At 42.6% G+C, this 14896-nt stretch overlaps 1 protein-coding gene across 1 annotated transcript; it reads left to right on the top strand.

Annotated features, from left to right (window-relative positions):
• The first annotated feature begins 9060 nt into the window (after window positions 1–9060).
• Window positions 9061–13303, top strand: ogfrl1 (opioid growth factor receptor-like 1). Its single transcript, XM_071545340.1, has 6 exons — window positions 9061–9271; window positions 10816–10902; window positions 11081–11156; window positions 11567–11645; window positions 12472–12538; window positions 13154–13303. The coding sequence occupies exons 1-6, from the start codon at window positions 9086–9088 to the stop codon at window positions 13301–13303; spliced, it is 645 nt and encodes a 214-aa protein (XP_071401441.1). The 5' UTR covers window positions 9061–9085.
• Window positions 13304–14896: the final 1593 nt, after the last annotated feature.

The following is a 14896-nucleotide window of genomic DNA, read 5'->3' on the forward strand; positions in this document are numbered from 1 at the left end:
TCACTCTTTTGCCATTTTTAAAAAGGTTAACAAATATAAGTCAACTTAAACTGTAGCAGTATTGTTTTTATAGTAATGCTCAATCTGATAACACAAAAAATTTAAATATTGTGCTTAGTATGTGGTAACAGCAGCTGATCCAAGTTTGATAAAAATTTGTTTTGGCTCTCCTGTAAAATCTACTATAACGCACTTACGCCCCTTTGGCTCCAAGCCCTCGAAATGAGACGCTGTAGATTCACCCGATTTACCCAAATTCAATTCTGGTGTCAGTGTCGTCACTGGTGGGAAATCTTCTCCAGCACAGGACGACCCGAATCGAAATCTAAGAATGTAATTCAAAAGTGTCTCCTGAACAGCACTCTGTCCAGAGAAAGCTGGACTCACCAATGATGGCTGAACCTCTTCACCACCTCCAGATAGTAAAAAAGACATTTACTTTACTGGCTTCACCTTATAGGATCTCTGGGTAAAGTCCTTCACTACCTCCAATCCCTCACTGAACTACAACTAACTGAAAAGAAATCAAAATATGGGTGAAAGGTTTTTATTTTTCATCTTTTTGTTCATGCGTGCGGTAAAAAAAAAGAGTGAATTAAAGATCGAAGTTCATCTGATCCTGTTCCTTTTGTTCCTCTAAGGTAGAATCACTGGAACTTCTGTTTTTATTTCCTGCTCGGATCGAGTGTCTATCCAAGTCTGATTTCTTGATGATGTCTGATTTGCATGTGATTCTACTTGGATGACAGTTTGTCACGTAACATATTTATGGGGAATTATCATATAAGAGTAATGGGAAAGATGCTTAATCCTCATTCCTGTCTTTCATGTATGATTTTGGTAATGACTTGAAATCCCTCAAATACGTGAGATGTAAAAACAAAACAGTATTTTCAGGTCAATGTCTCAGTCTCCTATTCTAAATGCTGATGTATATTGACCTCCTACCTCATATTTGAAGAATGCCAGTTGTTCTCGTGCCCCTAACTTGTAATGTACATTTGATTTAATTTTGATGAATTTATTGATTGAATTGATGTACCCGCATTTGTGGCCAGCATCTGGTGCTCATTCTCCACCAGCCAGGGCGAACCCAGCGCCGCGTGACGGATGAATGCGTTACCGCGGGCCGGCGTTCACGCCCGTAGACTTTAGTGTCTGTAAACAGGTCAGCGTGGGCAACAGCCTCATCTGTTACACTGACACTTAGTCGTTAGCCATGAGCCAGACTGTCGGGCTGAGAGATTAGCTGCTAGCGCGCCGCTAGGCCTACTTAAAAAAGCTCCGGGGGGAATAGAAAATTGAGGTGAAGCCGGACGCGCTCGGAGAGGGGTCGAGACGAACCTCCGGCGGCGAGTTCCACGGCTCGGGAGAAAGTTGACGGAGCGGCGTACTCTTTCTCCGCTTCGCGCTCATAGAGTCACAAAGCAGATTAGCCGGAGATCAGCGAGAGGTCCTAATTACCGAAGCGGTGAGATAGCGATTCTCCGTGAGCTATAATCTTTGCTGATTGCTGATTGTTAATCCTAATTGACTTTACACAGTGGTCATAGATTGCGATACTCATTTGCGGCGGCGCTGCGTGACGCTAATGGTCCAGGTGTCATTCACAAACCCGTCAGTCCTGGTCCTGTTGGCATGAGAGAGCCACGCTACAGAACAGTATTTCTACCAGAGGAGGGACTTTTGCTGACGTCTTTAACTCCATTGCAGGTGCTGTTCTCTCTCTCTCACTATTGAATTTCACGTCAATCTCCAGTACTGAAATCTGTTTCCATAGTTTCCAGCGTATGACTTAAGACCTTTTCTGAATCGTTAGGGTCGGGAGCGTATCCATGTTCCCAGGGTCCTGTGTTCCTAGGGTCCTATGTTCCCGGGTTCCTATGTTCCTAGGGTCCTATGTTCCCAGGTTCCTATGTTCCTAGGGTCCTATGTTCCTAGGGTCCTATGTTCCTAGGGTCGTATGTTCCCAGGGTCCTATGTTCCCCAGTTTAATATTCTGTTAACACACATTAACCCTCCTATTGTTTTCGGGTCAAATTTGACCCGTTTCAAGTTAAAATATTTCATAAATATTATCCTTTTTTTTTTATTGGAACAAGGCTTCAAAACAGCTATATGAACACAACAAAACCAATAGTTTTTATTTGATTTTGAAGGTCCCTAAACCTAACCCTAAACCTAAACCCTAACCCTAACCCTAACCCTGAACCCTAACCCTAACCCTAAACCTAAACCCTAACCCTAACCCTAACCCTGAACCCTAACCCTAACCCTAGAACTGGGGAACATAGGACCCTGGTAACATAGGAATGACTTTGTTAGGGTCCAGCGGAAAATTTGGCACACACATGATCCACCAAGCAACAATTACTGCAATGAAACTTCAAGTAAAGGCTGAAATGCGAAAAAGCTTTGATATTTTGACGTAAATAAAAATGTTGCTACTCTGTATCTCACAGTTAATAGTGATTCAACCTATATCCAGTTCATGAAAGCTTTTACATTTGCTGTTCTAAACACCCGGTGTCTGGTAGCTCTTTCCTGGGAAAAATCCGGTTTGTAGAAGTAGAAGTTTGAAGTAAACAGAAGAACAAGTTAGCATGAGCAGCGACCTACAGAAACTCAAACTTCATCACCAGAAAATCCAAGGAAAAAGATCTCTCTTTTCTCTTCCTTCTCTCCTCTGTGTTTGGTCCCAGGTCTCCACCTGCCATGTGGGGCTACGCCTGTGTTCCTTTTGCACCTTTCAACATTCACACACACTACACTTCATTCATCCATGCATTGCAGACATGACTGATGGTTTACATTTATTCCCACCGATGCCTTTTGGTTTATTTTTGGTTCGCTTGAGTTTAATTAAGTTAAAATAAATTACTTTTTGAATTTGGATTCATGTGTGGACTCCCTCTTTGTCACTTACTACAGTGGTTCTCAACCTTTTTCATATCAAGGACCCCTAATTTAGTCCACATTAGGACCACAGACCCCCATTTGATGCGATTTTGTCCCTCGGACTCAAATCTGAGAATATTTTTATTGTTAGATATGATTTTGTCCAGAACTCCATGACTATCTGTATTGTAGGAAGAGAGATAACAGTGAAACTATGATCAAAATAATCATTCTATAATTGTTCTTGTAAATGAAATAATGAAGTTTAACGATTCATCAATTTGCTGGGGACCCCCTGGGATGCCCTCAAGGACCCCTGGTTGTCCCTGGACCACACGTTGAGAACCACTGACTTACTAGACCCGGTTTGAGACAAATTGGGGGGCTCGTCCAGTTCTGTTGATAAAGTTCAATTGGTGACAGATTGGAAGTTTATCTAGTGTTGGTTGAATCTTGCTGGCATTTGTTTGAGTTCCTGTTGGCTTAATCTATATGTAGGTGGGCTAATTGGTTGAGGATTACCACTTAAAACCCGCCAGCTTCCTGCATAGCGTCGATGCTGCACGCACCGTATCGGAGCATATCACGCATCCACGCATAACACCGGCCCCCGCCAGGAGAGCTGGGCTCAGCATGTACTCTGGATCAGCAGGCACCAATGTCCTAGGTGTCCTTCATGCTAGTAAGGACTATAGCTTCCTCTCTGGGTCAATCCCCAGTCTCAAACCCACAGGTCCTATTCCTGCCAGCATGACAAACGGCGGCGCCGGCAGCACCCATCGAACCGAATCAAAAGGGCACCCTTGAATTAGCCGAGGGATCGTATTCTCGTAATAGGATAGAGTTAAAGCGGCACTTTCATCTCTATTACGCCTATATTGCGATAATCCTGCTCCATCTTCCATTTGCGGTCGAAAACTGAAGGGCATAAATGAACCAGTTTCCAGGTTTGCTTGGAATAAGCAGAAGAAGAAAATCCAAGCTCCGCCCACACTGTGTGATTGACAGGTGATCTCTGGGAAGTGCGGTGCAGAAACACCGCAGAGACGAGCGCTGAGCACCAAAAGATGAAGACAAAATTCAAAAAATAATAAAAACAGTAATGAGTGCTTAGTACTTAGTATCAATCTATTCAGTCTATTTCTGTACCTCCCATTTCTCCTTCCTTCCTCCTTTCACTCTGTCACTCCATCCTGCTATGACATGAGCAGCGGCCCCCGTCTCTTCACAAAGAGACAGCTGCTTACCCTTCAATCTCACACACACACACACACACACACATACGCACATGCACACACACACACATGTATACACAGGTTTGGTCATGATGGTTGATGTTTGGCTTCTCGGACTCAGCCCAGGTAATTAACATGTTGTTAATGGCAGTGTCTATGCCACTGGCACACCCAACTCAGTCCCTGCCCAAAGACCCATCCATAACAGCGTTTAACACACACACACGCACACGCACACACACACACACACACACACACACACACAAATTGCAAGGCAGGCAGAGAATACTGAGCTGCCCATTTCACTTAGAAGCCTTTTCTCAGCAGGATGCTCCTTTGCTGGTACTTTAGCACCAACCAACCCTACATTATGTGTGTGTGGCTGTGTGTGTGTGTGTGTGTGTCTTTGCACACACACACGTGTGAATGTTCATGTGCTTGCATCTGCCTCTTAGATTTGCTGTTTTGACCTGTCAACACTATACATTATCAACCTCCTTCACTTGCTCTTGCTCTTCCTCTGGCAATCTGCCCATTATCACAAATACCTACACACACACACACACACAGTAAGCGAGAGAAAGCGTGAGATGGCCTGGCAGCATTACATAGGAAACACTGCTCCCTGGTGGTGAATATAGGCATAGCAGGACACCCAAACCCATCACTTTCTCACCCTCTTTTCACCTGAATCCTACATCCTTCAATGACCCCATTCATCCCACTGTTGTTGTATTGTCATTTCCGCCTTTGTGCACTCTCTTTTCTGACCAAGTGCTCACCATCAAGGAAGATAATGGGAATTAAAGGACAAATGCTGTTTTTTCCATGTGATATTCAGATGATTCTGGTGTGGAAGTAGTCTAAGAAACAGGCAAAATTGCAATGTACATCTATGTTTCAGATGTTTTTGCTGCATTAATGCTTGGTTTTTAAACTACTACACTGCCATAGAACTGTCATATATCACGTATGACAGTCACTATTTAGCAATACACAGGATCTGGTGCAGCTTTGCAAGAGCACCTGTGTAGAAAGGTAGCTGGGATAGCTGTGATATGTAATTGTATGCAGGTTCAGACTGAAAGCAATAAAAATGTGTTCTGGCAGCAAACTCCTGGGTGACAGACACAATATTGGAGCAATAAAGGGATAAGAGTATGTAAACAAAGAGGCAACTGCAGAACTGTCCCCATTCATTTTGTGCTGTGCTGTATGGATCAAATTATTGATGAAACGCTGACATCCTTGGCACCTTTACAGCTCCTCCAGCCTCAGATTAGGAAAAGATCAACTTTGAAAGATGGCACTGTTTACCTCCGCCAACAAAACCCACCCCAGACCCCTGTCTGTCTGTTTGGTAGCAAGATATCTCATAAAGTTACAAATGGTTTTGGGTGAAATTGAGTAGACAGATAGCCCTTGGCCTATGTTTTTCACTTGAGTAGATTTTGGTGGTGATCCGGATCTGGGATTTCCGCCATTTAGTAAATATAGTTTTTTCATCATAACTTTTATGCTGCATGCATGCATGTGCTGGTGGGAAAGTCCGACATCCTGGACTTCCTAGTTGGCTACTAAACAGTAAATTTAAACCCGCAACACAAACAATAAACCACATAAATATAAAACCTGCAACCTGGAGAATTGTTCAGCGTTGGTGGAGATTTGCTCTCTACCTAGTTTGCATATTGTTTTTGCATATTGTTGCATATTGGGCGGCTTGGTGTTACAGGTGTCGCTCGCGATAGCAAAGAGCATAGCTTCCATTCCTGTGCTTGCCGGCATGACAGAGGCCCTGCTGTCGATAGCACCGGCCCCACTTCGCTCCAAAAGCGAGCGCTTGATTTCCACATATAATCGCTTTTCTACCAGAGGAGTGATTCCCCCCCCCCCCCCCCCCCCCCCCCCGACTTCTCCAACTCTGTTACACCCAATTCACACATTGCAGCGGCAGCAGCCCCAGCTGGAGGGCTGGAAGCGCCTTATAATCTGAGTCACGACACCAATGTCACAGGTGTCGTTCACGCTAGAGAGAGCTGCAGGTTCCTCTTTCCAGACCAACAGGCGTGTGCTTGGCAGCGTGATGGGTGGCCGTTCTACTGGCTGAGCCAAATCAAGTGCATGCTAAGGTTAGACTCGTGGGTGTTTGAAGGCCGATGTTCTTTGGATTGAAGCTGCCAATTATTTACTCTAAAATTTACCATTTTCATCCCCCGAAAAGTCTAACAAAAATCCAAGTATTCAGTGTTTCCTGCAGAATTTGATTCTTCTGAAGCAGCATTTAGACTATGAGACACTAAAACTCTAAATTGAAACCCATGATGATATCAATACTAATGCTAATACTAAAACTAATGCTGATACTAAAACTAATACTACCACTAATACTGCCACTAATATGAATACCAATATTAATACTAATGCTTATTTAATTTAGATTCATTCTTTCTTGGAATCTGATCAAAATGTTGCAGGTTAAGTGCTTCCCATAGACAAAGAGTGTAATACTGATCAATTATACAATAAATATGTAATCAAACAAACTGCATCATATGACACTGATTGGACCAGATCTCATTTTTAATCGAAGACCAATATCAGTGCTGACAGCATTATATTTACTGGTATTCTTTATCCTGGACCTTGTCACCTGAAAGACAAGTGCTGTACACTCTATTCTTAAATGAATGGACCCTAGCCTAAATTGTAACGAAATCCAACCATTTTATTTAATTAGATATAAAGTCCAGTTTTCGAATGGGGGAAAGGTTGACAAAGTACATTGTGCATTTGCAGGATTTTCCCAACAAGGGAACTAAAGGGGGTAGCCTAACAGTGCTTCTAGCTGCTGTTTCCTCAGAAGTAATGGAGTAGGAAATCACCATCTCTTCACACCAAGTAAAGGTCAGAATGTTGATTGTTATTATTACAAGTTCTACAACTGTCATATTTTCTGTCACATGGTGTAGGAACTGAAAAGCTGAATCATATCTAAAAAAAAAAATCCCACAGAAAGGGCTAGTAGACACTACTAACAAAAGGCAAGGAACTGAAAAAAAAGTAATTCACTACTTTTAACATCTTTCATGTCTTTTGTCATTGACAATTTGTAATAATATATGAATATGTCCAGGCTTTCATCATGGCCTGAACTACTGTATTTTGGCCTAGAAGCAAATAAGTAACCTGGTTGGAAAAGACAGCTACTCATATATCATCTGTTTGGTTAATGCCTTAATACCTGGAAATGATTACCCATGCGTGGTTTATCTGAAAAATACATGTTCCCTTTCCATTCTCTTTCCCCCTTTGTTCCTTGTGTGACATTGATTATCTCAGGGGAGATACTGTAACCTCCTCCAGTCCCAGTGTCACGTGACGCAGCTCTGGTCCTGATGCTGCTGTCACTGGGACTGCCTGTATGGGAGGTGATTAATGCCACAGAGAAGCAGGAGGAGGAGAAGCAATAGTGCCCTCAATCACATTGTGGAAAGTAAGATATTAGTTTTTTCACTACTCTGAGAGGGGAAGAAAAAAGACTGTAGCACATACAGTCTACATTAAAGTTTTGTAAAGCATGCGATATGGAAAAAGAAAGGTACAGTTATTGAGAAATTATTGACACATGTATATATATATATATTTATATGCTCACTTTCTGTACGAACCAGTAGTCCCTTAAAATAACCTTACATTTACATTAATTCATCCCTTAATTCATGCAAAATCATCATAAAATTAATTAAGGGAGTTCTTAATGGAGGAAACCCCATCAAAACCACCTTAAACACCCCTTAATTTTAACTTTCTATCCCTTAATTCCCTTAAATTCCCTTAAAATCCCTTAACTACTAGTGTCCATGAATCAACCCATAAATAAATCCCTAAAAAACCCATGATACTAAGCTTACTTTTTTAAAGTTATGTTATTTTTAATGGATAATGCTTATGTAATGGAGAAATGTAGGTAGTGACATTTCAGAGATAGAATTAAGGGGTTTGGTTTCGTAGTGTTTGGTTTGCAGTGACAATGATATAAGACTTCTAAAAATGTTCCTTCTGTCTACTGTTATGCTGTAAACCTGAATAACCGCCACCACCATCAGACAAACATGAAGTTACTAATTAAGCACAGTTGCTGTTTCTGTTAAGGAAAAAATTTGCTTCTTCACTTCGCTCTTTTTCAATATATACACAAATTGATTACCTACTTGAAATCATACTCTATATTCCACTTTCTTGTGCAATTGTGGCATACTTCCCCTCTTTCATTTGCTCTCTTTTCTTTACTCACCAGGGTGGAATTTAAGGATTTTGGGCATTAGCCTACTGGTGCAGCAGAATGAAATTTCTACTAGCCCAGACAAATTATTAGTAGCCTGGTATAGATAATGTAATGTAATGTTCAAGTTCAATGAGGCAGATCGAGCTCTAAAATTATATGTGTCTGTAAACCTTTATTTAAGTCTTGGGGTGCATTGTGGGATGAACCCTCATTTACAATGCAGTCGAGAATATAATGATAATCAAATTAAGTCAATTAATCCCTGTTAAAACTAAGGAAGTAAATACAGTATTAATTTAAAACACTACATAAGTTTGTGTTCTTTTTGTGTTTAATATTTTATGATTAGGGTACTAGCTCAGTGTAAGTAATGTAGGCTAATGTTCAAGGTTAACAAGGTACATGCGTAGCTTAGTTTACACTAGGCAGTCCTGCTTCTGCTCTTTCTGCCTCTCAGTGGCATCAATCACCCCCCATACCGACACGCTCATCGTCGTCGCTGAGCTGGAAATTCCCCCCTTTTCTGCCATTTAAAAAGCTCCGCTCCGAGGGCAGTCCGAGCCCGACGCTCTGTCAACCGAAGAACGGTGTTGTGAGCAAAATGATGTAGTACGCTGTGGAAAGAAGAGGATAATAAAAGAGGCCCGGCGTTGCGTGGTTTTAAATGGGAAATCTGATGGGCAGCTGGCGCTACAAGGAGCCGAGCACCGTGGAGGAATGCGACTCGACGTGGGGGTCGGACTCAGAGAGCGACGAGCCGGCGGGCGAAGATGACAGCGGCATCTCCGAGTCCGTCAGCCCGGCGGAGAGCGGCCGAAGCGCCGCCGACCCCGGAGACATGTCCCCGCAGGTACCGTGGAGTCGAGATGTGATGCGTTTGGGGGACACCGTGGGGGGTGTGGCGCGGGCGGGGGACACCGGGACACAACGCGGTAAATAATACATGTGCCACCAGCAGCGCACAACATTGACAAGGCCAGAGCACAGGAAGGGCAACCGGAAGAGCAGCCCCGGTACACGCCGTGGTCTTGTTTGGAGAGAGCGTCACGCCAACTCCAATTACCAAATCTGTCAATTTAACGTAGCTTTAGTTATAGGCAAAGGTACACACCCACAAGATGTGACTCATGGCATTTTCTAAGTTTGTTAAGACCCACGCTTCAATTCGGCATACATAACTATAATCCACCAAGCAGCACTTTAGTAAAATGTCAACTTTTATTTGTCCGCCTGTTTCCTGCGATCTCCTTCCACCAAAATACACTGTGTAGGTGGCAGCGAGTGAGTGAGCGAGTGTGAACCAAGTCTTGACATTTTATCGAAATGAACTGCTGCTTGGCGGGTTATTTGTATACCGAATTGAAAAGTTCCTCCTAACCATTAAAAAAATGTTTTTAGTCTAGGTCTATATAGAATTGCCAGTAGCCTAACCAAGGTCACATTAAATTGACAGTTGTTTTTTTTTTTTTAAAGGAGTTTGGGGTGACGTTCTGTCAACACATTATGGACTTGGTGAAGTTTACTAAGGCTAATGTCTGTTATTTCCAGTTATTTCCCCCCATATTGCTTTCCCATGTGATAGCCTATTCCAGTGCCTACTGGTTTACAAGGAAATAAAATCGTTTTTAAATCAGGGTCAAATACTACTGACCTGAATTGCGAGAATACTTGACTGGATGGTTTTCAGATATTCAGGCTACTCCAGTCTATTTCAGACTATTAAAAACTATATCAAACTACCTCAGGCTGTTTCAGACTATTAAAAGCTACATCAAATTGTGTCAGGCTATTATAGACTATTAAGAACTATATCAAACTATGTCAGATTATTTTTTTATTAGGTTTTGCAGAATTTCTGAGAGATTACTCAGCCCAAAAATGTTTGATTTTGCGAGGGATTTTCTGAAAATATTTGTCAGTCTTTTTGTAGTAAAACTGCAGGAACTCCTAGTCGAGGAAAAAATACTACCAAAGGAAAGAGTGTAGGCTTGTGCACACATGTGGAGCTAAAGAGGGCCAGATATAGCAGGATTAGGCCCAGTGCAACACTGCATGCCTTTCTAAGTGACCCACAGAAGGTAGCATGACCCAGATTTTTGCCGGGAATCAGATCTAGTTTCTAACATCCATTTGTAGCCGATGTGAATTGTCCTCCTTTTTTTTTTTTTTAGAGAGAGAGAAATGGATGGTGACGGCCCCCGACCTTAAAAGCAGAGTCGGTGCTTTTAATTCAGCTGAATGGCAGATGAGCGCTCCGTGGCATCTGTTAACTCTGGCTGTTTTTGTGTCAGGACTGCATTAAGACTGAAGTCTGAAGTGTTTTCACGACAAACCTGTTTGAGTCAAGCTTCTGTCTTTCTTTCTTTCTTTCTTTCTTTCTTCCCTCCCTCTCAGCTGACTGGATCTCCAGAGTCTGCTCCGAAGATGAAGAGGAGTTTCTACGCTGCCAGGGATCTCTACAAATACCGTCACAGCTACCCGGTACACACACACACACACACACACACACAGAATCTGAAACACAAAGATGATCTCACTCTCTGCCTGTATGCACACACACACACACAGTTTCTCTTTCTCACACACACTCGTTCTCTCACATACGGACAATTAGGCATGCAGTGTGATCTCTGTGATCTGTGTGTGTGTGTGTGTGTAGAACAACAAAGAGTCCCGGCAGCCCGAGTACCGTAACCTGCGCTTCTACCTGAACAAGATCCCTCTAGTGCCAGATGGTGAGTGGCTGCGCACACACACACACACACACACACACACACTCACTCACTCTCACTATGTATGCCGACCTTGTTGGTTGTCGGGCTTAGTGAGTTTTGATTGGCTAAAGGTCATGTTTGTCTGGGAGAGACTAGCGGATTAGTGGACTGATCCCGTGTTTAAACATGCTCTCCCTCTCTCTCTCTCTCGCTCACACACACACACACACACACACACACCACACACACACACAGGCACACATACACACAGAGAACAATTAAACAGTATTATGGCTCTCAACTTTTACATGTGAAAACAGCCTTGCTTTCCTATATTCTCTCTCTCACATACACACACACACACACACACACACACACACACACACACACACACACACACACACACAGCTAATTGGCCTGTCTTTCCTCAGGTATCTACATAGAGGAGATTCTGACAAAGTGGAGAGGCGACTATGACAAACTGGAGCACAATCACACCTACATTCAGTGGTGAGACGTTTCATCTATCTGTTCTCATTTCTATACACTGTGTAGAATGAATGAATGTGAGTGTGTGTGCACTAACTCCTCTGGTTCACTGTGTGCTTAACTGACACAAGCCATTCATGGACATGTCAAACTGTATTTTTGCATTAGCTATTCATTTAAATTTTTACAAATACGCCTTTTTAATTTCCATACATCATCATTCACATACAAATAATGGGTGTCAAGAATGTTATCTATCTATCTATCTATCTATCTATCTATCTATCTATCTATCTATCTGTCTGTACATCTATGTTGGTGTATTTATCTATCTATGTTCGTCTATCTATCTATCTATCTGTCTATCTGTCTATCTGTCTATCTATCTATGTTGGTCTATCTATCTATCTATCTATCTATCTCTATCTATCTATCTATCTGTCTGTATATCTATGTTGGTGTATTTATCTATCTATGTTGGTCTATCTCTATCTATCTATCTATCTATCTATCTCTATCTATCTATGTTGGTGTATCTATCTATCTATGTTGGTGTATCTATCTATCTATCTATCTATCTATGTTGGTCTATCTATCTATCTATCTATCTATCTATCTATCTATCTATCTATCTATCTATCTATCTATCTATCCATCCATCCATCCATCCATCCATCCATCCATTTGGAGACTATATATTTTACATTTGCATTATAGACATTTCGCTTTATTGCTGGGAAAAGAAACAGAATAAGAGCTAAGCAGAGAGATGGAGAGGATTTTTTTTGCACTTACATGGTGTGTATGTGTGTGTGTGTGTGTGTGTGTGTGTGTGTGTGTGTGGCAGGCTATTCCCATTAAGAGAACAAGGGCTCAACTTCTACGCACAAGAACTGACTCAGGACGAGATCAAAGTAAGACACTCTCACACACTCCAAAATCCCTCAGAGGTTCTTGTCTCCTCTGCTTGCCTTTGTCCTCCTTTCAACCTGGAATTAACATGGATGGAGTCTAGATACGATTCAGCCGGATTACATGTACACCTGACAGTAAACGGTGTCTCCAAAATGCATATTTCTGCACACGTCACTCCTTCCCATAACACTTCTGGCCTTTAAAAATTGACAGTAAACACCTCGCCTCGCTTGTTCCCCATCCAGCAACATGACAACCCATTCTATACGATTCCATACTATCTGAGCTGCCTGCCACCTGTTTGATTCGCCTGCACTTCCTCATTGCAACCGCGTGTTAAAGTTCATTTCTGTTTACTAGTGTTGAGCGATAGTGTACATCCTCCTGTCAACCAATTCATCAAAACATACCTTTTAAAAGGGATATTTGTACATTTTTGATGATAGTGTAAATCCTCACAGTCAAGAAAAAACTGATCAACAAGTATCAGCTTGTTGGGCTCATTTGCACCCAGATTTCATGCGTTTTTTCCTCTACCCCAATAACAAATCCAATGCATATAATAATACCAGGGCGTAAAGGAGGTCTTGTACCTTTCTGGGTTTCCCCACCAGGAATTCCAAAGCACTCGGGAAGCCAAGCGGAGATTCGTAGCGGCCTACTCCCTCATGCTGGACTTCTACGGCATCAAGCTGCTGGATAAGAGCGGGAACGTCGCCCGCGCTCCCAACTGGCAGGAGCGCTTCCAGCACCTCAACGAGTAAGTGCACGCACACACACACACACACACACACACACACACACACCTGCTGCAGCAACTCAGGGGGTATGAAACTGCAGCCAAAATATTAGTGATTTTATCGCCTAAGTGGCAATCACTGCTTTTGCGCCCTTTAGCAAGGCAGTTAGTCTAAATCTCTCCCGCGCGACTTAATTGGCGCCGTATCAGCAGCCAATCGTAAGGCGACACATGTTCCCGTCGACGAACAGATGCTTAAAGGGCAATTCCTGATTTTCGCGTTTTTGTCTTTCGCGTGGCATTCGGCTCGTTCTTTGGCCTGAGAGAAGTCGTTGCTCTTTTCCACCAAAGAACCATCTGAATACCACACTTCAAAAAAAGACAGGTTTCTACTTTACTATGTAGAATCCGTTTTTCTCTTTCTACCCAGCAAGTGTCCCGGTACAAGTACTATACCTCCTGAGGGGCAGACGCTCCTTCTAAAGCCTTTTTCCCTGGCAGTTAATTGTCGCCGTTATCCCAGCCGCATGCAAAACAACACATTTTTCATCGTGAAACAGATGTTCAATGGAGTTTTCTCCCGTTCCCCCCCCGCTCTCGATGTCCCAACAAACATGCGTAACAACTTTGGCATCTGGTGCATTGTGGAGGCTAGACTCCTGTCAGGCTAAAGAATCATTAGAAAATCCTAGGAAAAAAACAGGAGCTATTCTTTATAAAGATTTGATACTACACACGATATTAGATGCCTTGTATGAGACTTAAATTTGCAGTGAACTGATACAAACTACATAGTGTGTCTTTTTAGTGTTGTGGTATATGATTGCACATTATTCATATGGTTTAGGGCAGTGATTCTCAACCTTTTTTCATATCAAGGACCCCTAATTAGGGCCCGAGCACGACTTCGTGCGAAGCCCTATTGAAACTGAAGGAATTATTAGGGCCCGAGCACGACTTCGTGCGAAGCCCTATTGAAATTGAAGGAATTATTATTATTATTAGGGCCCGAGCACGACTTCGTGCGAAGCCCTATTGAAACTGAAGGAATTATTATTAGGGCCCGAGCACGACCTCGTGCGAAGCCCTATTGAAACTGAAGGAATTATTATTACGATTTTTATTTTTACAATATGATCGCATTTTTGAGGGGCTAAACGTGCTCGAAAAGTTGTGCAACTTTGCACACACATCAGAAGTGGCGAAAAATTTGATATTTTATGGGTCTTGGACATGGGCGTGGCAAAATGGCTCAATAGCGCCCCCTACAAAATTTCAAAACCAAAGCCCCCGCCTTTCTATTTCAGCTAGACGGACGAAACTTGGTAGGCACATGTATAATGTCCAGACTTAAAAAAAAGTCTCTTGGAGCCCTGGCCTAAACCCAACAGGAAGTCGGCCATTTTGAATTGATTGCGACATTTTTGGGCGTTTTTGGGCGTTTGCAGGGGTCGTACTTTAACGAACTCCTCCTAGGCGGTTCATCGGATCCACGTCAAACTAGGTCAGCGTGTATAAAAGACCTGGACGATGAAAAGTTATCAAAAGCTTGAGTTTTCGTCACACGGCGTGGGCGTGGCGTGGCGTCGAATTTCCGCGTTTCGCCACGAAACAGGAA

This window comes from Centroberyx affinis, unplaced genomic scaffold, assembly GCF_046629955.1.
Source record: "Centroberyx affinis isolate AG114_WGS23_722 - 3 ecotype Tasmania unplaced genomic scaffold, CSIRO-AGI_Caff_v1 ptg004881l_1, whole genome shotgun sequence".
Classification (NCBI taxonomy): domain Eukaryota; kingdom Metazoa; phylum Chordata; class Actinopteri; order Beryciformes; family Berycidae; genus Centroberyx; species Centroberyx affinis.

What these genes read in the sequence shown, in the direction of transcription:
- ogfrl1 (XM_071545340.1), top strand. Translation starts at nt 9,086, where the DNA reads ATGGGAAATCTGATGGGCAGCTGGCGCTACAAGGAGCCGAGCACCGTG. An exon ending in CCGGAGACATGTCCCCGCAG is followed by an intron (nt 9,272 to 10,815) that starts GTACCGTGGAGT and finishes CCTCCCTCTCAG; the next exon opens with CTGACTGGATCTCCAGAGTC. An exon ending in GATCCCTCTAGTGCCAGATG is followed by an intron (nt 11,157 to 11,566) that starts GTGAGTGGCTGC and finishes GTCTTTCCTCAG; the next exon opens with GTATCTACATAGAGGAGATT.